At 28.5% G+C, this 26,478-nt stretch overlaps 1 protein-coding gene across 1 annotated transcript in view; it reads left to right on the top strand.

Annotated features, from left to right (window-relative positions):
* Positions 1-26,478, top strand: part of para (sodium voltage-gated channel paralytic) — a 544,951-nt gene that overhangs the window by 339,311 nt on the left and 179,162 nt on the right. Inside the window, exons 18-21 of the mRNA XM_075370553.1 lie at positions 10,947-11,221; positions 14,042-14,215; positions 23,939-24,101; positions 26,007-26,194. Coding sequence (XP_075226668.1) covers positions 10,947-11,221; positions 14,042-14,215; positions 23,939-24,101; positions 26,007-26,194 — 800 coding nt within the window. The remainder of the gene's footprint in view (positions 1-10,946; positions 11,222-14,041; positions 14,216-23,938; positions 24,102-26,006; positions 26,195-26,478) is intronic.

The following is a 26,478-nucleotide window of genomic DNA, read 5'->3' on the forward strand; positions in this document are numbered from 1 at the left end:
CACAGTAAACAAAATTACTAATCAAGTATTTACAACTGAAGTAGTAGTAATTGTAGTAGTCCTTTTTCATGTTTAACACTATGTGTATAATTTTCACACACCCAGTTTCAGTATGATTAATGGTATAAAATTATATTAGCATTCCCCGATAATAATCCTCACCGAATAAACCTTGTATGAATCACACAAAACCTCATGAACTACTAAAGAGTTCAAATAATCCCACACTACATAACAATAATCATAATATATTTGTTATGGAGCTTTTAATAACCTGCAGTAACATTCATGAGATAGAAATAGCATGGTCACTGGTATGCTAAACATTCATTATGCCCATTAGCTTTAACTGTTTTAAAATAATGGAATTTAGCAGTTTAAAAATTGAAAACAAACCTAAAATGTACACAATATATATAAACATATATATTCTTTAAAAATCTTCTTTTGTGGCACTGTATCTCATTGTGAGCCTTATTTTTCCAATTGTTGTGTATGATTTTAATTTAATGTTTCTTTATGTATATATTATATCTAAAACAAATTTTTATAAATAATTTATTTGTAAACACTTTTTGAGTATTTGGTGTGAACATTGCACAAGTCACAAGTCATGTGTTAGAATTTTTTTATGTGTTAAACTTTTTAAGTTCTTTTTTTTGCACAGCTCATCATTATTCTTGAGTTCAGTTTTAATGTAACACTTGCTACATCATGATTATTTTGAAATGAAGTCATATTTTCTGCTTTAATTAATTAGTTTTTTAATGTATATTTCAAATAAAAATTCACTTCCTTTTGTTATAACACTTTCAAGTATTGCAGCTGTTACTGATTTTTATCTTTTTAACTCTTCAGAAATATTACCTTATAATAATTACCCTAGAGAAAGTTTTAAATTTCCTGAGGAAATTGAGGAAAATCCCCTTGAAGAAATTGGGGAAATTTTATTATTTGACAATTTATGATCTCAGTTTTGATTGGTAGCTAAAACAATTTGGACATGAAGATTTACTTCATTTGTTAATGTATATTTCATATTTCTGTATAATAATGTATATAACATTACCAAAAACAATAAATTTTGAAATAATATGTGTCATCAGACACACATGCATACATAAACACAACACATCCATGTACATTTAATTGTATATACATTTTTTTTGGGAATGAAACAAAATTGATTTGCATGTTTTTAAAAATGATTTATCATAATTAATTATCACTTTAAATATACCAACAAAAGTGTTAATGTGTGTTTTACATTTTAAAAAATCTGAAAACTAATTTTCTTTGCTGTTATTTCATTCTCAAGTGCTGAACTGATTTTCATTTTATTTATTTTTAATCTTGTAACAGAAATTTACATTATTGCTGATTATTATTTCTATTGTTTTAATTCAGTTATTAATTGTTACTGTGCAAATATTCATAATTTATGAAGTTTATCTTATAAAAAATAGCACACAAAGAGTATTGACCTGAATTATAAATAAGTATCACTTGATGGGTCTAGATCAATTCAATCATTTTACAGTAGCCATAAAATTCCTGCAAATAATCAGCTTTACTAATTGTAAAACGGTTATGATAAAAATATTGTTCTTTTTTTAAATTTCAATGTAACGTAAAAGTCTGTTATAAACATCTAATGTTAGCTGATTTCATGGACACAAGAAATAATTTTCTTTATTAATCAAGATATTCACAAGAAGTTGAAGGTAATATGTCAGAAAGATGTTATTGAGAATCGATTACCTGAGGGAATTTTATAGATATGTTTTTCAAAAAGAAGTGCTAATTATTTTCAGAAAGACATTTTTCTGCGGTAGTAGGACTTTTTTGAATCATTTGTCATACACCTTTTACATTGTCCTGCAAATTTTGAACATATATTTTTATAAATGTTTGGTAGAGTAGTTAATAAAATTATGGATAGCTGTTGCTCATTTTTCTGTCTTGATGGGGCTGAACCATGAAAAATTTAGTTGAAACTGAAAACCTAATTTCCATCTCTGACCTATTGTTTATAAAAATTAAAAGCAATTTAAAAAAAAAACAGAATACCTTAGAATTGGAATGTTCAAAGATTCAAATTTCACAGTTTCATAATCTATACTTAACATACTTAAAAGAAACAGCATTGATATAGAAATAATCAGTTTGCCAAATGAGGTTTTTAGTATAGTGTTACTGATTATTCAGGAGTTAGGGAAAATCAGATTGTTACCTGATGAGTCTGATTTTCAGCAAGGGTATAAATTAGTTTTAGTGTGGTTGAACTTTGTTTTCAGAACTTCAAGCCATTACTTGTACACTCTTAAAAAAAAGGTAAAACAGTAAATATACAGCTAACTAGTAAAACAGTACAAGTAAAAGTGTATAATCATTAAAACTGATTCTAAACCTAACTGTATTATTTTCTCATCAAATCAATTCAGTTTTTGTGTCACCAAATATTTATTCTGATTAACTTATTTAAACATGTATATTAAAATATACCATGATGCAAAGTTTAATCATAAATGGACTTCCCTTTTGGATAAAAAAGTGTTTGCAAGAATTTTCTCAACATTTAATGTAAAACACACGCGATGTCTGTAAATAAAGTAATACAACTGTTTCAGAAAACGTTTTGTTTACAACCCAATTATACATTGACTCTATCACTTTTGAAATAGTTCCCTTGGGAAGCCATGCAATGCTTCAAATGGTTTCCCACTCTTCATAGCAGTGTTGAAACTCAGAAATCAGAATATCCTTCAGATGATCAGTTACATTCTTTTTATGTTTTCTACTACTCCAAAATGGTATCCTTTGAAGTATTTTTTTAAAGTTGGGAACTGGAAAAAATCGCAGGCACTCAAGTCAGGTGAATGAGGTGGTTGAGAAACTACAGGAATGTTTTTCTTTGTCAAAACCTCATTAATTGAGGGTGCATTGTCATGATGCAGCATCCAGTTGACTTTGATGGCTGGTCTCACATGGATAACTCTTTTCCACTGTCTTTTAAGAATTTCTCTGTAAACATATTGATTTACAGTTTGTCCTGTAGGCAAAAACTCCTAATGGACAATGCTATTACTATCAAAGAAATAAATTAGCATGGTTTTGATTTGCTCATTTTTGCTTTTTTGGGATGTGGTGAGTTTGAAGTGTACCACTCCTTGCTCTGGCATTTTGTTTCCGAGTCGTACTCAAATATCCAAAATTCATCACCAGTAATAAAATTTTTTTTAGAAAATCAGGATCAGTTTCAATTCACCTTAGAAGACCGCAGCACACTTCCACCATGTTGTTTTTCTGTTCCACAGTGAGGTTTGTTGGGACCAATTTTGCACAAACTTTTTTATGTCCATTCATTTGTCAAAATTTGATGGACTGTGGCACGGTTCAAATTCAATTGTTCTGTCAGTTAATCACCGGTTGTACCGTATCAAGTTTCTGATTTGCTCAACACTGTCGTCACTTTTTGATGTTAACGGTCTTTCAAAGCGTGGTCCTCAGAGCATGGGAACTGATTCCCATTCATTTGAAAGTGCTTTAAACCACCTGAAAACTTGGGCTCGTGACAGAACGTCATCTCCATACGCCCTTTTCAATTTTGAAAAAGTTTCAGTAGCATTCTCACCAAGTTTAGTACAAAACTTGATTGGGCAACGTTGCTCATAATTAGTATCACTCATTTTTTTAACGCACAACAAAAACTCATTTCACGAAAAGTTTATTTACGTCTCATGTGGCAACAATAGACTAAAAATATTAATACCTAATGTAAATCAGCTGTTCATATAACATATGTTTACTAGTTGCTTTACAGTGTTGCTACTTTGGCTGCCAAAAAAACTAGTCTCATTACTTTATTTACAGTCCTTGTAAATAAATATCTCGTAAATAAATAAATAAAATAAAAATATGTATATGAACACTGGTGTATACTTGATATTTTACATTTAATTGACGTATTACATTTTTTACTTCCTAGTAGAATACGTGATGCTAGTGTAGTACTACGATCTATGCTGTCGAAATATATGCATTCAGTTAGAAACAAAATCCCTTCAGAATTTTTTTCGTCTAGATATGAATAATAGATAGTTGAGTAGCAGTTCATTGTTCATGTTCCAGCAAAATCACATGCAAAAACTTGTTTAACAAGTGTTACAAAGTATTTAAGGTTCCAATAAACATTAATTTTCATTTTTATCTCATGCGTGGAATTAGATTACTTAAAAAATAAATAAATAGTGTTTCATGAATTATTATGTATGTATTCCAGTAGTTAGAACATTGTATTATAACAGAATTATTTTTTATCTGTGATGAAGATTACAAAATAGTTTTTATTGTAAATAATCAGGTTCAAACAAATAACAAAAATACTGATCTTATTTTAGTTAAGGTTTTATGTAGATCCAGTGGATGGAATAAATTTTTTCCTTCGTTTATTGATTGTATAAAATCATTACGTGTTCATAGTATGAACTTTCACAATTATGGAAGTTTATTAGAATAATTTTACTAATAATGAAACTGTATTGATAATTATATTAATCATAAAACATAAACATAGCACGTTAGGAAAATGTGTGAGGTATAATATACTTTTTGTTATTTTACATTTCCATTTACCTTTTCCAGTTCTACAATAATCAAAAATATTAATTTTAATTCCTAGAAAATCATTTTTTTATAAAAAAAGAATTTAAAATTAATTACGGTTTTTATTGGAGGTTTTAAGTTACCGTATTTATTCGAGTACCCCCGGCAACGAATAAGCGCCCCAGATCGATTTTCCGGACCGAAAATCTAAAAAAAAATCAAGTATATACCGGTATTTTAAAGTGCAACAGATATGATAAAAAAATACGTAAATATTCAGAAAGTAAAGCATTTAATTCGTTTATTTAAATTACAATATTAATATTACATTAATAATTAATTACCGTAAATACTAGTTTAGTTCAGAATCAGTAGGCCAGTAAAACGAAAAGTATCATTTTAATACACTTTTTAATATGGGATTTTATTTTTAATTAATCACTGTCGCTGTCAATGTCTGTAGAAGAGTTACCGGTAGTCTCCACGTCGCTCTGCCAAAGGTGAACGTCTTCACTACCATCAAGTTCACTAGATATTCCGCATTTTTTAAAACTTTTCCTTACTAATTCAGTGGAAATACCTTCCCAAGCATCTTTTATCCAAATACAAATCTGGTTAAAATCTGGGCGTTTGATTCTTCCTGTAGGTGTGAGAAAGAAATTTTCATCAGCCATCCATTTACTGTACAGTTGTTTTAATGCAGATTTGAACGGTTTATTAATGCAGACATCTAGTGGTTGCAATAGAGATGTCAATCCGCCTAGAATTATTACTTGGTCTGTCATACCCTTTTTTAAAATGTCTTTCACTTTATCAGTCGTATGCCCCCGTTAACTAACCATTACTAGCATACCGGTATTTTTTTTATTAAGTAAATATCCTGATCGCTTTTGCCATGCACACCTGATCCAGTCTAAAATTAAGGTTTCGGCCATCCATGGCCGAAATTTCTGTGCTCTGATAATAACTCCATTTCTGGGCATTGTGCATCCATTTCTGATTTCTGTGCTCTGATAATAACTCCATTTAACTGTACGGTAGGAGAGTTTTTCTTTTAAAAACAATGTACGGAGGTAATTTTGATCCATCAGAAGTAATGCAAAGCATAACACTCACCTTTGTTTTTCATTACCACCAGTGCGAATCGTAACACTTTTTTCACCTTTCTTGTTTACGGTTTTGTCCAAATGGCATTTCAAAATATACGGGGGTTTGATCAGCGTTTCCTGTTTGAGAAGGCAAATAGCCTTTATCTTTTCTAAGATTTATTTTGTATTTGTGAAAATGTAATATATTATGTTCATAAGCGTCTGGAAGTCGTTGAGAATGGTCGTCTTTCGTCTTATTGACAAATCATTTTGTGCAAAAATCGTGTTATCCATCCACGGCTTACTTTAAAATCAACTTTATTCAATGATTTAGAGATTTCACGAGCATATGTGTGACACATTTCTGTCGTGACAGCATAACCGCATTTCCTTTTTTCCATAACAGTCATACAATTTTTTTTCTACGTCTGTGTATTTTGGTTTTAAGCCACGAAAAGCCCTTTTATTACCAGTGCCTTTCACTAGAAGTTGTTTCTTCTTACGCCAGTCTCGAATGCAGCTTTCATCTACGTCAAATTTTCTTCCTGCCGCCCGATTTCCAATTTTTTCATCCTCTTCTATAACGCGCAGTTTTTCATTTACTGTAAAAGACCGTAAATGCTGTTCTTTTGTACTCATTTTAATGCCGTAATTAAAATAAATCACGTATTAAACTTTACAAGATAAACTAAACAGATAAAATGCACATAACCGTCCACATATACAAACAGTACAATGGCTATGGTGAATAGACAAATACGACGATGGGTAACTGTAGTGTCATTAGAACCGGATGCAGCCTGTACAGAATGAATCAGTTTTATAAAAATACCATAACTTCGTTCCTATCGATAATATGAACAGGATGTTAATAATTAAGGATGTATTTTGTACAAGCGGCATCCGGTATTGATAAACTAAAGCCTAATGTAACTATATTTATATGATTGAATTTAGGTACTTCTAAGAAAACGTTTACTTTAGATAAATTATCCTAGCTAAAGGCTATGTTTTAAGTAAGCCCCGCACCCTTATTTTTTCTCTCCAATTCCAAGAAAAAAAGTGCGGGGGGTACTCGAATAAATACGGTAACTTCTATTCATATTACTTTCGTTTATGTGCTTTATAAATTTACATTTGTTTATTTATTTCAATTATACAGCATGTAATTTAGGTAGTAATTAATAACTGATTTTTTTTCTGTAATTAGAATTTTTGTTGCTTTGAAATAGTTCTAACTTTTATGGTGAGCCCTCAATTTAACAGATTGTAATTTAGTGGTAACAGTTAGATATTTAGAAAAATTATAAACATATAATTTGATTATCTGTTTGAAAGTAGTTCTTATGCAGTATTGCTGTTAACGCCTATAAAAATAAATTAAATTAAATTAAAAAAATAATAATAATTCTTGAATCTTCGGGGTTCTAAAATGTTCCATTTAAGAAAATGTTTAACACATGTTTAGAGAAAGATTTTCTCATCTGGGGTAAATGTTGAATTAAAAATATAACCTTTTATATTATAAAGATATGTCTGAAGGGATGCAAAACAAAATGTTGATAAAACATAGGAAAATTCTGAAAAGCGTATGAGTGAATTTGACCACACTCGATTGTAAAATTTCTTTTTGCGTTTCTGTTCATCTAGAATTATTCAATAGAATAAATGATAATAAGATTTTATATCTTCATATTTTTTTTTTCTAATGAGTATTATTACTGAAAATAATTTATTCTACTTACTTTACTGGTAATTTTTTCATTTTAGTGGATCTTAAGTAAATATTAGTTTTAACATGTTTACCTCCATAATTGATTTAGTTTTTAATTATGACTACATTACATTAAAATAAAATCTGCATTAGATTTTGTGAATTTAGTGTAAATTATATTTACTGTTAGATGTTAAATCAAGGGTTTTCTGTAATATTCATAATAAACAACTTTTATTTTACTTATTGGATGGCATATAAAATATTAGCTCGCTATATATTTCATATTTTTTTGAAATTTTTTAAATGTATTTGCAAAATTAATATATTGAACATCATGCAATTAAGATAGTGTTACTTTGTTGAAATTTTTTTTATTAAATTTATTTTGTTAATTTTTTTGATCAGAAAAACTGAGAGAGCATTTTTAAGAAGTTTTGCAGTAAAATTTGATGTTGATTTCACATGTACCTGTTTATAATCCAAGAAAATCATGTTTTTAAAACTTCAGTTAAATTTTTTGTGCACTAATTTTACTCAAAAGATTATACTTATAATCACAGAAGTTGCATTAAATATTGTTTTTATTTATTTGCTGGTCTCAGGTTGATGTCCAGTAAGTCTGGAATTTTTTTACTTATCATTTCATCCATCTCATGTTTTCATTAAATATATATACAAATATATACTCGTATACAAAATTAAATTTTGAGCAGGATCATCTGTTTAAATTGGTAGGCCTGTATAATAAAATTTGTACATCTGACTGATAATTTTAATCAGTCATGACATGATTGACCAAGTACGTGCTAATGTTAGTTATTGTATTTTGAATAACTGGTGATGAATCTTAAGGATTTGAAAAGGCTTTATTAGATTGAAGGTAAGATCAATCTTGCTTTATATGTGTGTATCTGATGGTTTATAAATATTAATATATATATATATATTCTAATATTAGAATCAGAAATAAACAGCCTTGAAATTTTATTAATTTATGCAAATAGTTTTAGTATTTTAAATTGTACATGAATGAACAGTTTATTTTTGGAAAAGTTTATACTTGTGAATTTATACTTTTTACTCAAAAGTTTATACTTGTTAGTAAAAGGTAGAAGAGCAAATACTAATAATTTTACAAACTGATCCTTACAGACTTTTTGAAATAATTAAAATATTGATTAAATAACATAATTATGCTTTTAATTCTTATTGATTTTTTTCATGTCAAACTTAATTTTTGGTTTTATTTTTAAATTAATCTTTCAATAAGGTCACAATAGGATTTGAAACTTTTTTCTGTTGTCTTTTCAACACAAACAGTTAAATTGAACTTGCAATTAGTATTCATTATAATCAGTTGTACATTACATGCCCTTAGCTGTGCAGGATAGAGTTTTTCTTTTATTTCATTTTATGTTTAAGGATTTTTCATCATCACTTATGTATGTTCTTGATTGGTTAAGATCCGCTTAGGTTTCCTCGCAACATTTTTTTAAAATTCTGATATACATTAGTCTGTTATTTTATAATTTATTAAATTATGTATTATACTCGTAGTATTATTCTATTCTGTTTATAATATACTCTATAACATTGTAACAAAATTTAGCGTAATTCTCAACTTATTTCTGATGGATTAATTTAAACTTTAGTCCATCCTTTCATAGGATATATGATTCTTTTTCTAATATACTTCTTTGTCTGTGATTTTACTTTTTCTTTGTTTGCGACTTATACCACCATTCTTAAAAGGACTTGATACTACTGACATATTTTTGTAAAATTATAGCATTGTGCATTTTCTTATTCTTCTCTGAAAAATCTTTTAATAATATTTTAAGTCTTTATTTAGATAAATATGAAACGCAAAAAATCAACATCATTGAATTTCAAATATTGGTATTTTATTCCAATAATTTCAGTTTTTTTTTATATAATACAATATCCATACATAATGTTATGTTAATGAATTTGTAGTTTAGCAGTATATAATGATTATTATCAAATAAATAAATAAAAATATCACTTACTGCTTATCCCTTTAAAAATTGTCCCACATTAGCGCATTCTTAGTATTAAAGATTTAAGAAGGAATAACATCCTTCTTTTTAAATTTAAAAAAAGATTTTTTTTTATACATCTATGAAGCAGTGCACACTGCAAAAGTGCTAATGTAAGAGTGTTTTTGAAGGAATAAGCAGTAAGTGGTATTTTTATTTAATTATTTGATAATAATGCAGTGTGTATGTTTATAGTTTTTGAATTAGTACAGGAATGATAGCTCCAAATAATTATGTAAGATTTAAAAATGCAAAAAAAGGTTTCAAAATGTGCATAAATGAATTTTAGTTTTATTGACTTTTATACATAAATTAAAATATGAATATGGATCAACTGACAAAAAGCATTTTTAAAAACAAATATAAATTACTTACTAATTAAGCAATTATGCTTCCAGAAAATCTTTTTTAGAGTTGTTTATAAGCCCTTAGAAGAGTTTCAGGTGAAATTCATGTTTGTGGTGCTTATTTATAAGTAGTTCTGAAAAATCCCTTTACTATGTAGTTAAACAATACATTTAATCTTGCAGATATTTATCTACTTAATATGCTATTATGTCAAATGTAAATTCATGTTGTGGAAATGTACTGAGGTTGTGGATATTGTGCAGTATGAATAACATTTTTTCTACTCTCATCAATAAGAAAGCTCACATTTAAAGATATTAACCACAAAATACAATTTTACATGTAGCATATCAAATACAACACTTTACTCATGAACAATAATTAAAACTTGTGTACGCACTTATTTTGTCAATATGAAACGAGCAGACACAATACAGAGCTGACGTATTATTTGACCATATACTACAGAATTCTCCTAGCTGTTTCAAGATGAGTACTATTAAACAACAATATATCACCAGAAATTTTTAAAAACCTTACAGAGTTCTGAAAAGATCTTTTGGAAGTACTATTTCATGTGCTTAGAAAATGAGTCTTTTATACATTAAATTACATATTTCTCTTATTATAATAAAATTACTTAATGTGACCACAGAGTGCACCATTATAGACTTTTCCAGACCTTATCAATATGAGATATTTGTATTAATATTGTATTAAGTACAGTTGATACAGTTATTTGGTTCACTCATCCATTCTTGGATGACATTAAAGTGATAAATAAGTTATCAAAGGATTTCCCATTTATATATAATTAATTCATATTCCAGAACATAAGTGTACAGAATCTTTCAGAATAACAGGACTGCTATGATATCCTTGTTAGTTGTTAATATAAAGGATGTCAAATTCTGATATCTAAGAGTACATTATATGCCATCCAGAATGTTTATTAATTATGATAATATTACTAGCCAGTTACATATTTTATTATTCAGATAATTTTTTTTCTTTTTGAGTAAGCTGAATTACTAAATTTCATAGAAAATTATTATTATAAGGTAGTTGTCTTTATAAGCGAAAGTAAGAGTGTGTGAGTACAATACTAATAACTTAGTATGGACACAGTCTCCATCTACTATTTCCCGACAGACGATGATGAGGAAGGGCCAACCTGGAAGGAGAAAGCATTAGAATACTGTCTTCGAGGTATTGACATCTTCTGCGTTTGGGACTGCTGTTGGTTATGGCTGAAGTTCCAGGAATATGTTGCACTTCTTGTGTTCGATCCATTTGTTGAACTGTTCATCACATTGTGTATTGTGGTCAATACATTGTTCATGGCATTAGATCACCACGATATGAATAAAGAAATGGAAAAAGCCCTCAAAAGTGGAAACTACGTAAGTTATTATTCCTATTATGTAACTATACAATATCTTATAAAATATATTAAAGTACAATAAAAAAACTTGTTTTGTGGGAAAGCTACAAATCACTAAACAAGAAGCTTACTAAGTTTTCTTATTTCATTTGACTATCTGGTGGTTATACTTTGAAGATTAATGTATTCAGAAGAAAAAAAGAAAAAAGCTAAATATGTTTGAAATATTTTTATATGTCATAAGATGTTTAATAATAATGATTAATTGATTTTTACAAAATCTTGATTTGAAACTCTGCTTAAATGCTAGCATTTTTTCGGTAACTTAATGGCAAGAGTTTGTTCTCCAGGCATTTTTGACATTCATTTGCTTGGAGTGTTTCTTACAGGTTCTGTAATGAAATTTGCAGCAGAATAGTTATAAATCTTAAAACAATAATTAATTTCTTCTAAATTATCAAGAAAATAATGACTGAAATGATTACTGACTAGTTAATTGTTAAGTATTATTTACAATAAATTCAAATTGAATTATGGAATTACTTTAATCAATAGTTAAGTTTTGCCCAAACAATAAACAAAGGAAAAAATATATGTTATATGATAAAATAAAAGTTTTGCTATATTTTTATCCATTACAACAGTGATATTAATTTTAAAATGTAAACATATGTTATGAAAAATCAAATTTCATAAAATATTTAGGAAGTTTTTAGTCCTCTTTATGATAATTTTTAATGCTTTGTTCAGTTGCTTTAACAGATATATTTCAAATATGGTAAAAAATGTGTTGGATGTGACTTATGTCATTTCATTTAATATATTGTTTTGTTTTGAATGTTATACAAGTATACAAGGTATGTTCATAAAGCATCTGACTACAGTTTCTTCCTTGAAAAGTAGTTGAATGTGATTGGTAAAACTTGGAACTTGGTGTGCACAGCACCTGAAATGTAATATTTTTTTGAACCTAATATAAATTATTGTTCAACAGCCTTTGTGTGCAATAGGGCAACAGATACTTGTAACTTTTTTGTTCATAGTGACAGAATATGTTGAAAAATGCTTCTGCATCAAGTTCCACCAAAAGCTTGGTGGTAACCAAAGCAAAACTTCTCAAGGTTAAGTAGGATTTTTGTATGAAGCTGTGTGGATTACACAAATTCAAGAGTGGTATAACTGTTTTCAGACTGGCCAAATTTGAGTTGAGAGTGATCAGTATTCCAGTAGGCTGCCAATAATTTGAATTCCAAATGTTATTAATAACATTGTGCAATTTGGAAAATGCAGTAATGGATAAACTTTGACTGGCTGTCAAAAAAATTGCCAATAACATTGGAATTGGCAATAATTTATACACACAATTTTAATGGATATTTTGGATATGCACAGAGTGACTGAAATTTGTATCAAAGATGCTTTTGCTTGATCAGAGATTTGTTTTGTTGTAATGTGCTGGAATGTATCAGTTGTAGTTGTAACCTCCTTAAATCCGCGATAACTAATGATGAATCTTTGGTATCTAGAAACAACCCAGAAACCAAAGCTCAGCCATCACAGTGGAAGTCATCATCTTCCCCAAGATTGAAGGTAAGACAAGTGAGAAGTAACGTGAAAATGCTGTTGACTGTTTTCTATGGTTACTACATAACTGTACATCACAAATAAATGCCAGAAGCCAAACTGACAACAAGCAATACTACCTGGATTCTGCATTGACTTTGTGATGCAGTTCAGCACAAGAGACAAGGCTGATGGAAATCATACAAGTGGTAGTTGTATCTTGATAATGCACCCACCCATTCTTCAACATCTAATACAGAATTTATTGGCCAAGTGCAAAATTCCTCAGGTTCACCACCCACCTTACTTAGCAGATGTTGGTTCTTCCGATGTCTGGTTGTTTCCTAAGCTGAAGAAGTCAGTGAAAGCATTTTGATTTGACAGATGGGAGGGCTTAACAAAGAATGCAACAGCACAGCTGGTAGCCATTTCAATGAAAGATATTTCCACTAATGCAAGAACCACTAGGTTAAGCAGGTGTTGTTAGAAGTTGTTTTTAAATCCCATAGGACATATTTTCAACATATAATTTTTCAAGCCTTTTAATTCTACTATGCTGTATAGCCTGACAACATTTTTTATAAATAATTAAAATCTCCTGAATTATGTATCAGGTTATCATTTTCCTGATACTAGTTTTGTTAACATTATTAAAGATTCCAAAACTAAATTTCCAATTTAAAAAACTGATTTGTAAAGTATGAGTGGTAAAGGATGCCTGCCAGTTACTACATTGTTTACTTTTATTAAATTAAAAGTTTCCTTATAGTTTTTAGCTTTTATAAGTAGTTGTTATAGTGATAATCCTTTTATTGCAGTTGAGTTATTTAATTTGTGTTGGTCGTATATAAGTAATGTTAATTAAAGTTAATAGTTAAATGTAAAATAATAGTGATATTAGGTATCACAAATTTTTATTTCAATATAAATATTTTTTTCTCTAAAGAAGGGAAAATTATATATATATAAAATTTAATTTTTTATATAATTTAAGATTTAATTTGTTTGTGGTCCCTCCCTGGGTTAAGAAACATTGAGAAATTCAAAAAACCAATATCCCATTATTTAACTGATTACCATACTCTCCATCTTGCAGCTTAGCACTAGAACTATGATACCAGGAAAGTAATGAATAAAAATATATTTTATTCATAAATTATATAAACATATATATATATATAAACTTAGTTTTTTATAAATATATAAGAGAAGGGTACATATGTTTTATTTTTGTTATTTTCTTAGTTTTTATGAATTTGAACTTCTTTGTTTGCAGTTTTTCAGTGCTACATTTGCAATTGAAGCTATGTTAAAACTTATTGCTATGAGTCCTAAGTATTACTTTCAAGAGGGCTGGAACATCTTTGATTTTATTATCGTCGCTCTTTCACTGCTTGAGCTTAGTCTTGAGGGAGTTCAGGGCTTGTCTGTGTTACGTTCATTCAGATTGGTGAGTTTAAAGAACTAGGTATTATGCGTAGTTTAAAAATGGTTTTCCGTAAAATATTTAAAACAAGCTCATTTATCACATTTTTATAACTAGATGTTTATTATTTATTTCTTAATAAAAAAAATAAAGACATTTGTTTTTTTTATTATTATTTACAAATCTCATGTAATCTGGTGAATTTTTTTCATTTTTTCACCTACTTTTAAGTAAACAGAAATTGGATCATCTTCAATGCAAAAAAAGTTGGCAGAAATATCAATGAATTGGCGATAAAACAGAAAAGATATGATCAATGCTAAATAATTTTAAGCATTTTTCTTAAATAAAGATTAATAATTAAAATTTTTCCAATTTTTAATCAGTAAAAAGTTGTGGTTGTACCAATTAATACTGTTTTTAGTTACTGTATACTGTTTTTTTAAGGTGTTAAGATGTACAACACCTCAGATGATAATTTTTAAGCATAATTTTAAAGAGGAAATTTATATAAACATTTTAAAATTTACTTTCTACCACCTGATAAAAGTTTTAAAACATTTCCAAGGTGGTAACTCTTCATTCAGAAAGAAAACGTTTTAAATAATAGTTTGAAATAGTAAAGACAAAAAAAGGTTTTTTGAACTCCTACTTTAGGATAAATTATTTATACACATTAATCCTGTAAGAAAGTTTGAAAATTATTCTCATCCTAATTAGGATTCATTTCAACAACTTTTTAAAATAGTAAGTCAATGTTATTAGAACTCCTATTTTTAAAGGTATTTAGGTAAAGGTATTTAAATTAGAAATTATTTCTCATATTATTCTTTAGTTAACTTTTTCACGGTATACAGCAGCAAGATCTTTTTTACAATAAAAATTATATTTTTTTCAAACAGATGCATGTAAAATTTTCATGGCCAATTTCCTTTGAAAGTAAAAATTCATGTACAACCCCTTTAAAAATCTACCATCATGGAATATTTTTCCCATATCAAATATTTCAATCCTCTAATGCCACTTATGTTAATTTCCTAAACTCATGGCTTTTTTTCCTGAGATTTAAGTTAGATAGCAACTAACAGTTTCTTTTTAGAACAAAATTTTGTAAACATGTTTTTGAGTGTTTAGGCCTAAAAATGTCAAAATGTTGAGAAATGAGGAAGTTTGGGAAGGTTCATATTTCTATCTGGTAATAAATAATACAATCATTTTTTTTAATGGTATAACAGTAGCAAAGTAAAAATTTTCATAGAATTTTCTGAAATAGAAATTACTGAAACTAGTTTCTGTACTTACATAATTTTTTTTGAATTTATGATTATGGTGCATAAAAATGAGTGTTTGAATTTTGTAGATTTTTACATCATTTATAGTAAATGTCTTTATAGTGATATCTTTATATTTAAAGACATCACACCTTAGTAAAATCAGTTTTTTACCTGATACAACATTAACTGTAAAATTCTAATAATCAATTTTTTTATTTTATGTAAGGTTTTTTACTTTATTTTATAATTAATTTTTGATTATACAGCACATCCTTTTATATTTTTATTATTACATTAGTTATGCAATATCAACTTACTTTTCATGTTTTTAGAAAATTAATATTTTCTTTATATGAGATTTATTTGCTTTAAATGAGATATGTCATTTAAAAAACTGTACTGATATGATAAAAATACCATTTACTAAAAAATATTGTACTTTAACAATAGCTCTTCTTGTAACAATAAGCTCTTCTGTGCCACTCATATTTTTGTATATGATTTAATAATGTTTCTGAAAGCCATTATTTATTAACCAAAACTATCTTTCAGTCTTCAATTTCAGTAGTCATTGATGTTTGAATTTTTGGCATTCACTTTTCTGACACCAAAGTTTCTTAAATCTGATTATTCAGCATTATAAACATTTAGGATCAATAATTTTTCCCATTCCATTTATTTCTGCATCCCATTGTCTACATGCATACTAATTTTTGTTTTTTACCTTTTAATTAGTGGGTTTTTTGAGTTTTCATACATGTATGGGAGCAATTAAAAAAAAAAATAAAATGGCAGTACCAGTCTAACACAAAATAAATGAAGCAGTATTAATACAGGTATGCTCTTAAGTCGGTAAATTCAAAAATGTATATTTACAGAATTGTTCTCTGGTGCCTCCTAGAAAAACTGTATATATATATATATATATATATATATATATATATGTGGTTCCTAATGAAAAGGTTAAATAACCACCCTACATATCTTATATTATATTAGAATAACCAAGATATTCAGTTATTCTGCATAGTCTTGAATAGTCTCAGGTCGACCATCTCTGAGATGTATGGTTAATTGAAACTCAACCACCAAATAACACCTGTATCTAGCATTCAAATCCGTATAAAAGTAACTGCCTTTAATAGGATTTGAACCTCAGAACTTAGAACCTTGGACTACATTGTACTGCCACCTCAGAAGATAACCAAAGAAAAGAAATTTAACAAATGTTACATGCAATAAAATGTTACGCTTAAGTACTAAGAGACCAATTTTTTCCAATCATTTAAGAACATAAATATTACATAATGAACAATAACACAAGCCTGTGATGGTTGAGTTTTTTAGTTTTTGATAATTGATTCTTATCTATTTTTTAGCACTGAATCCAAAAATAACATTCACTTTTTCCATCACGTCAAGATTTTTTGCAAATCGCAAATTTCAAAATTTGTAAAAAGTTGAAAAATTACAAATATGTGATACTATAAAATAGATATTAAATGGTTTTTTATGACAAATTAATATAATATATTCACTTTTTTGGCTTATACTTTGCATTCTTATGGCCAAACAGTTGAGTGGTCTGAAGAGGAGGGCAGTGGGTCATTGATCCATTAATTTCTAATGAAAATTGCCTCAAAATAAGCCTGATTGCCTAATTACTATTGTAATGCATTTTTAAATTAATTTATTTTTGTTTATTTAATTAATTTTTATGAGGTACATATCATGCCCAAGGAAACCACTCTCCCTTTTCATCCACCCCTTAATGACGAAGTATGTAAAATACTTACAATTTTATTCCACGTGTGAAGTTTTTTGGACAGCTTGTACTCTGTTTCGCGCTTTTCCTTCTATGTTCTTTATGGATTTCATCTCTGTGTAACATCCAGCAATAGTCTGCCAGCATCATAGTAGTTCATTTTCCTTGATACCTCCTTTACATTTCTTTCATGTTCTGATGAAATCTCTCACCCATCTCTTCGCTAATGGCAACCAGATTTTCAGGAAAATAGTCCACATGTGAATTTAGGAAGTGAACCTCATGGAACAGCCTAAATTTTTGTACTTCTGCAGCAAGTTCTCAACAACTGATTTGAAGTTCAGATCCTTCTTATTGCCCAGAAAATTGGTTACTATGTCTTTAAAGGCTCCCAGGTTTCTTTTTCTGCAACTTTCATTTGTTTCTCAAGATTATTATCTTTAAGAAGTTTTCTAATATCAGAAGTAGTAAAGACACCCTCTTTTAGTTTGGTAGTTGATAAGAATGGAAATTTGACACAGATATATTTAAAACATTTACCTTCTTTTGGTAAGGTTTTGACAAATTGCTTCATCAAGCCTAATTTGATATATAGAGGTGGAAGGAGAACTTTATTTGGATCTGTGAGAGCTTTTCAGAGCACATTTTTGATTCCAGGATCTAATGAAGCTCAAAGCATCAATATTATTATAAAATAAATATTATAATAGTTTTTATAATAATATTATAATAATAATTTTAATGCATATTATAATAATAATTTTAATGCATATTATAATTATCATATAAATATTAATTATTTAATATAATATTTATATATTAATAATATTGATAATAATATTATCAATATTATTTAGGAGCATCAATATTATTTTGAGACTGCTACACGTAATCCATTTATGATTGTCATATTTAATTTTATCAAGAAATAATTCCAAATTATCTTAACCCTCTTTTAAATGGATAGAAGGTCCGACGATATTGATGGATATGTATTCCCATTGTGAAGAAGGACAACTTTGAGGCTTCTTTTGGAAGAATCTATGAACAGTCTCCAATCATTACTTTTGTACAGAATGTTAAAAGTCAAAAGTCCACTTACATCAGTGCAGAAGACTAATTCTCCTTCTTCCAAAGAATATGGAAGAAAATCCTTTTCTCTGTACCTGAACCAGAAAAATTAGATGTCACCTGCTAGCAGGTTCTTTTCTTTAAGCCTTGAACCAAGCAATTCCAAATTTTCTTTAGATGTCAGATGTAAGTCTCAAACCAAATTGTTTAGTTTAGATTGTGAATAAAGCTCTGGTGCAAAGCTATCTTTGGGTTTCTCGATGTTATTTTCATTTAAATCACTTGTGGAACCGTCCATTGAAAATTGGCGCTGATTCTTTTAATAACTTAAGTCTTGATTTGTTGTTATTATAATTATCTTTTGAGATTGAAATATTATTTATATATGCCAGATGTATAAATATGAAACCGGAATTTACTCACAGATAGCTGTCAATGTAGTTACTGTCAAACCGCATCATTGGCGCCATTTTCTTTCTTTGACAGCTGACAAAGATTTTCAACTCACAACAATACAAGTTTCATACAACAGCATAGTTTTAATTAGCGTTGAACATGTTGAGTTTTGTACCTACAAACTACGATTTGCAGACAGCATTGATTTTCTGTTACCATTCAAAGAAAACTGCTGCAGAATCATATCAAATGCTTGTCAAATCTTACGGTGAGCATGTCTTGGTAAATTACAATGATTTGAGTGGTTTAAAAAATTCAAAAGTGGTGATTATGACATGAGAAACAAAGAATGTGGAAGACCACCAAAAAAGTTTGAAGACAGAGAATTGCAAGCATTATTGGTTGAGAATGACACTCAAACGCAACATACCTCGCAGATCAATAAATGTAACATGAGAAGCCGTCTCCATACATTTGAAAACCATGGGAAAGATCCAGAAGATGGATATATTTTGAGAATCGTAAGCATATAAGATCATGGGTAATTCCAGGCGAACCATCAACATCAATTTCTAGGCCAAATTGCTATGGAAAGAAGACAATGCTGTGTGTTTGGTAGGATCAGAGGGGTGTGATCTATTATGAGCTGCTGAAACCTGGCGAAACCATTAATACTGAACGCTACCGACAACAAATGGTCGATTTGAATCAAGCATTGCATGAAAAATGACCAGAATATCAAAAAAGACAATACTAAGTGATTTTGCTTCATGATAATGCACCATCACACACAGCAAAACCGCTCAAGGAAAAAGCTGAGGTGCTCAGTTGGGAAATACTTTCACATACAGCTTACTCAACAGACTTGGCTCCGTCTGACTATTATTTATTTGCATTGATGGGACACGCACTTGCTGAGCAATGCTTCACTTCTTATGAAAATGTACGAAAATGGCTCGATGGCTGGTTTGCCTCAAAAGAGCAACAGTTTTTTTGGCGTGGCATTCATAAATTGTCAGCGAGATGGGAAAAATATATACCTAGTGGTAGACAATATTTAGAATAAAATATTTTTTATCATTTTCATAAAATAAACGTGTATTTTCTGTACAAAAATTGTGGTTTCATATTTACACACCTGGTATAACATTAATTGTTTGAATAATGAATGAAATATAACATTAAATCTGTTTCATTGAAATTGTAAATATTTCTGTAAGTGAAATGACTGTAATAGAACTGGAACTGGACTGGTATAGAACTAGTGTAGAATTGTCTTATATACTGTTAGTGAAACTGCTCATTTGTCAGGAACAGAGTGCATCCGAAAGAAGCCGTGTGTACTGTAAAGAGCGAATGCATCCCAAAGGAGCTGAGTGAATCTCACCAAAGCCAAAGATCTTTAAATCTACAAGTCCTTATTAAATAAAAATTAAAGTTCCAACATTTAAACAGGAGGAACAAAAAAGTGAACATTTATAAGAGCATTTAAAAATTAAATGAGTCATTAAAATAACCCTGATTCTTAACACCATCTATTTCAGGTAAATCTTGTGGTAGAAAATTGGCATTGGTACTGGTACTGGTATATGGGGACCATGAGGAACCGGGCAAAAAGCTAATGCCATATTTGGATAGACGATCCTTTTTTTATTTTTCAAATTGAAACCTTGAACACCAGTCGAACAAGAGTAAAAATCATTGGTGTGATTTCATGGCTCTCGCCACACCATTGGAACCTCAAATCTGAATGTTTCTTGTTCACCCTTTGACCATTATCCTTTAAGTCCTTCAACACGTGTAAAGCAAATGTAATGGTGTGCCCAAGTTTTGTCTTGATCTTCATTTTCACTCTGAAATAAGTGAGGTACACTTGTCAAACAAAACTTGTTATATTCCTTTTTTGCCTTTCCACCTTTAACTCACCACAAATGTAACAAAAAGAATCTGCAGAATTTTTGTAGCCTCTTGAAACCATTTTTAAAATAGAAAGTTTGTTTTATGGTCTGAAAATATATCTTCCACTCCAAAAACAGGTTTGATCATCGAGGACAGAAAAAACTTCAATTTATGCATGCTGATGGTTGAAACGGCGCTGATAGTAGTTGCACAGTATATGAGTGATGTGGATAGCTGCCAATAAATATGTTATTCCTTGTAAGTCTTGTTACAACCTGTCGACCAAGCTCTTCCACCATCTCATCATCTTTAGCCCAACTACCCGCCCCCCCCACCATAACCTCTTCAGACCAATCAACTGCTTAGCTGTAAGAATGCATAGTATAAGCCAAAAAACTGAATATATTATATTAATTTAATATCTATTTTATGGTATCACATTTACACAATTTTTCAACTTTTTACAAATTTTGAAATTTGTGATTTGCAAAAAATCATGATGTGTGATGGAAAAAATAAACATTTTTGGATTCAGCACTAAAGACATATAGGAATCAATCATCAAAAGTTAAAAAGATTCCACAACCCCAATTTTGCAGCTTGTATAATATATAAGTTAAATAAAATATATTATAAAGATTTTATATGTTCAGATTCATGGATATCAGTGGCATGAATGTTCCTTATTCTTCATATCCATGATTAGATTTGCTGTTGCTATACTCTGATATGAACATAAATTTTGTTATAAAATTTTTAAATAAATGATCATAATTCACTAGATAGTACCTTAACTAATATTTTTTTTATTCATTCTCATGACTAATCTTATTATTGTCATCATAAATAATATTGTTAATTAACATGACAAAATATAAAATAAAATTAAAAGAGTTCTTCCTTTATAAGGTGTTTTAAATTCTGTAAGAATAGTATAGGCTAATACTGTAATAGGATGAATCAGTCTGTATACAAAGTGTCCGACAAAGAAATTGAGAAACTTTCAGGACATATTCTTCTGGTGAAAATAATGAAAAAAGTTTATTTAAATATAGGTCTGAAAATGTTTTGTTTTCAAGTTATGCCTAGTGAAAGATTTTGTTCGGATTTCAGCTCTTATAGTAAAAAGAAAGCCTACTGTAATTTTTGGGACCCAAATTAAGGAAAAAAGTCATTAGTTTCTTGTATAATTTGAACTAGGAAATAAGATAAAACAGGTCCCAGAATTGTAATTCCTAGTTTTTAAGATATCTGATGTAAAACACAAAATTTAGGGTTGAAAAACAAATTTTCTTTTAGGTTTGTAGTACAATAGCTTTCCTAAATTACTAATAAATGAGGAAGATTTAGTAACAAAATTTGTAGATAATTTAATTCTGAGGAAATTAATGTAAATACAGCAAATAAAAACTTTTATGTTAAAACTACTGTGGTTGTCCTGGGACCTGTTTTATTCTATTTCCCATTTCAAATTACATAAGAAACCAACAACTTTACTCCTTAATTTAGATCCCAAAAATTACAGTAAGGCTTCTTTTTATTAAAAGAACTGAAATGCATGTGAAATCTTTCACTAGCCATAACTCGAAAACAAATTTTCAGATCTATATTTATATGATCTATTTTCATTATTTTCACCAGTAGATCGTGTCTTGAAAGTTCTTCGTTTCTTCATGGAACACTCTGTATAGTATACTGTTAAATCTGAATGTGTTATCATTAGTGAAAATTTGTATTGTAGGGAATGTAATAGAATTATAAATACTGTTTTAAGCCTAAGTTTATTAGATAAATTTTACCACAACTAATATTTTGTTTTATTTTTTGTTAAACCAATATTTGACCAGTAAACTGAATAAATTAATTATTATGATTACACACTCAATAACCCTTTATACAATTAAAAATTAAGAATAAAATGCACATTTTGATCATTAAAAAACATGATAAAGTCATTGTACTGGAATTAATGTAAATATAGCACTTTAAACAAAACATCTTTACCTATAAAGCAACTTGTCCTGACTGACATGATTCATCAACATCCAGCAAAAACTACTGAAGATGAAATGATGAAAATTTGTATTCAAATTCTTCTTACAGTGTAAGTGCACATTAAGAAAGGATTTTTTGAAATTTTGATTTTAAATGGTTAAAATGGAGTAACAATGAAATTTATATATTTTTTTAATTTCTCTGTAGCAAATGAAGTTATTAACTTTATTTTTGGTGTGTGTAATCTCCATGTCAATTTATAAAAATCAAATTCTAGATTTTTCAAAATTTGATCACAAAGGGGAGAAGACTTAAAAAAATTTGAACAGTGATGGGAATTTTTTCATTTCTGATTACAATAAACAAAATACTCACTAGATTGGTATTTGCAAATATTCTTCAGATAAATATTAAAGAACAGATATCAAGATTTAATAAATCTAGATTTTAATAAATATCAAAATTTTTTAACAGATTGACTTTTTAAGGACTGCAGCGGTGTATGGCACGGCGACTCAACCAGCACAGCCACTGTTACTGTGCGATGTGACTGGTACCTGCCTCTGTTTATTTGACTAGAAAACATGACTAAAAGTAATTAAAATTTTTTTTTAATTTTCATAAGGTGTTTGCAGGTACTGCTAGGAACCGGGCAAAATATATTTTTATCTGTCTGAAATACCATACTTGCAACCAATTAAAATTAATATTTTTAAGCAGGAGGCCAACTGTTTTGAAACCCACATTCTTAGATCACTCAAAGTTTCGAATCCTGTAATGACCAAACTGTTGCTCTGAATAAATTACAGTACACTGATATCTTTTATAAATTGAACAGACTGAAATTTTTATTTATCATTATTACTCTTACAAGCATGAGTTTAATGAACACAACAGGTCCAAGGGGCAGAGCCCTCTGACTAGATGGCAAAGGTGAGCAAAGCAAGCCATGACCAGCTAAATAACCCCTGACCACAGCAGGAAATGCAAGTAACCATATAGCATAGGTCAAGCCGCAATGGGAATGCTATTTATTTTATATATATATATATATATACACACAATTATAATTTGAGTTTTCAGTATTTGTTTTAACAGATAAACTTTTTTATACTTCCTCAAAAGCATTTTATTTCTTTAAAAAAGTGTTTTTTACATATTTTTGTATCTACTGACTGTATAATAAACTTATGTTACAGTTAGCAATGATTTTTTAACAGTTGAAGTGCATAATTAGTTCTTGATATTTACTTTGCATAAACAATTCTTGATTGCACTTAGCTATTTTATTACATCAACTGTTTAGTAAAGATTACTCTGTGCTATTAAATTGAATTTCTTTTTTAGCTTAGAGTGTTCAAGTTAGCCAAATCATGGCCCACGCTCAACTTACTGATTTCGATTATGGGTCGTACGGTCGGTGCTCTCGGTAATTTAACATTTGTACTTTGCATTATCATCTTCATCTTTGCTGTTATGGGTATGCAGTTATTTGGAAAAAATTATACAGGTAAAAATATTAATTGCTATTTAATTATATGTATTAAATCACACTTTGGTTGAAGTAGATTTATGTATTCTTTCAGTGGCAGTAATTTATATACTTGTGTGTTAACTACTTATTAAAGTAGTTATCATATATATCAGTTTTATGAGTTTTCCAAATTGATTTATTTTAATAGGATATGATTTTCAGGGTTACAATTTCCTCCTAACATAATCATTATGAAGGAGAAATGCGTCTTTTTATTATAATCTCAAAATGTTTTTAATATTGGTAATATTATACTACTACATTATCAAATCAATATGGTAGTCTGTAAAAGCAATTCTTTTATAATTATAGTATTATTATTGTCTTTAGATTTGCATTAGTGATGCGCATGTTGTGTTTTCCTTTGAAACTCTTTTAATACTTTAATGTGGTTTAAAATAAAATTAATAATATAATTATGGTATTGTTGAAATCTATATGTGGTATAAAAGAAGAAGATGTTAGTAAAAATTTGTTACAAATTAATTTATTTAGGTTACAGTGAACTGCAATACCTAATGGTGGTCCTAGAGGCTAAAAAGAAAAAAGTTACAATGAACTGGTAAAAGATAAAACCTTTCATCCTCATGAATACAATTTCATTTTATACATGAAACAGATTTTAATATGACAGTAAATAATTTTAAATGCATAGTTTGATTTTATTTTTGTAATGTTTTATTTTTGTGACACATATATCTTTATCTATTGTCTTTTGAATAAATAATTTATTAATTTACCTAAGTTCATTGAAAAAAATATTTTATTATGATTTTTTTTATAATACTTTTTATTTTATTTCTTTAAACAAATGTAGGAGCTATAAAAATATTGTAATAATTCATTGTAACAAAGGTTTTTACCCACTAAAAGAAATATACTCTTCATTTTTATGACATTCAAAAACATATATAATTTATTAAAAAAATATGAGTTTGTATTTTATGATTCAACTTCAGAAGAAGATTTGTTTCTTTAGACAGTATTGCCACTCATACAATATCAATTTCATTGAAGATATTCTAAAACTAATTGCTTAGCTTATACTGTACTACTGGTGAGCAAGATACTCATTCAGATGCTAACTATTATATCAGAATAAACTTGAGTAAAATTAAGTGATAAATATTTAGAAATACAGCATAACAGTGAATGACATGCATTAATTAATAAAATGCAGAAATATTTTAGATAAAAGATAAAATGAAACCAGTCCACTCAATAAATGAAGAATGATCTATTCATGCATCAAAATTCAGTGTATAAATTATGAGTTTGCAAAATAGTAACTTGATTACGACACCAAGAACTATACCTTTTTGCTACAATTTGGTAATGATAAAAATGTTTAAGAATCAGAATATATTTTAAACAAAAGTTTTTACAAATCTTAATGGAAATTAATATTTTTTTTACTAAAATGACATTCAAGAGACAAATAGCAAAACATTATATGAACAAGAAGGGGTGGTGTATTTTTTTGAAATGGATAATTTTGAATATGTTGAACTTTAAGTTTTCTGAGCTCATATTTAAATGCTACATAACTTAAACTTTGTTGGTAAGTTTAAATCAATTTCAGTTTCATTAAAAATTAATATATTTATCGGGAGTGATAGCTTAAAAGAGTGACAGGAAGACTTCTTTATCTTCATTGTACCTAGAATCATACAAGATCAGGATCCATTTGTACATCGTCGTCACTCCTATTTTGTCGCTAATACTAGATAGATAAATAGAAAGACTGTGAAAAAACTAATAAACTTATAACCTATAATCACATTCTTTATCTGATATTATTATTTTTTTACACAGAATAAGCAATATATATAATTAATTATTAAGATATTTATTCTTCAGTTTTATTTTTTTATTTTTCAGATAATGTTGATAGATTTCCTGGTGGTGAACTTCCAAGATGGAACTTTACAGACTTTATGCACTCTTTTATGATTGTATTTCGCGTATTATGTGGAGAGTGGATTGAATCTATGTGGGATTGTATGCATGTAGGAGATGTGTCTTGCATACCTTTCTTCCTAGCTACTGTTGTTATTGGTAATTTAGTGGTAAGTTCCATGTAATTTTACAATCTAGTACAGCAGTGGTGAGTTATTAGAGCAAAATTGTGCTTCATTGTTAAGAGAATTTCTCTTGTAGATTTTTTGCTGTTGTCTAAACTTTATATTAGGTGCTCGTTTGTCTAGCATATTTGTCATTACGCTACATCTAAGATATCAGAGAATAAATGTTAAGTAATTTTCCTGGAATTCATTGTTTATGATAGATGCTAGATCTTTGTTAGCATCTTTTTTTCTATTAAAATTACAATTTAACAAAAATGTATTTTATA

This window comes from Lycorma delicatula, chromosome 1, assembly GCF_047948215.1.
Source record: "Lycorma delicatula isolate Av1 chromosome 1, ASM4794821v1, whole genome shotgun sequence".
In the NCBI taxonomy this organism is placed as follows: domain Eukaryota; kingdom Metazoa; phylum Arthropoda; class Insecta; order Hemiptera; family Fulgoridae; genus Lycorma; species Lycorma delicatula.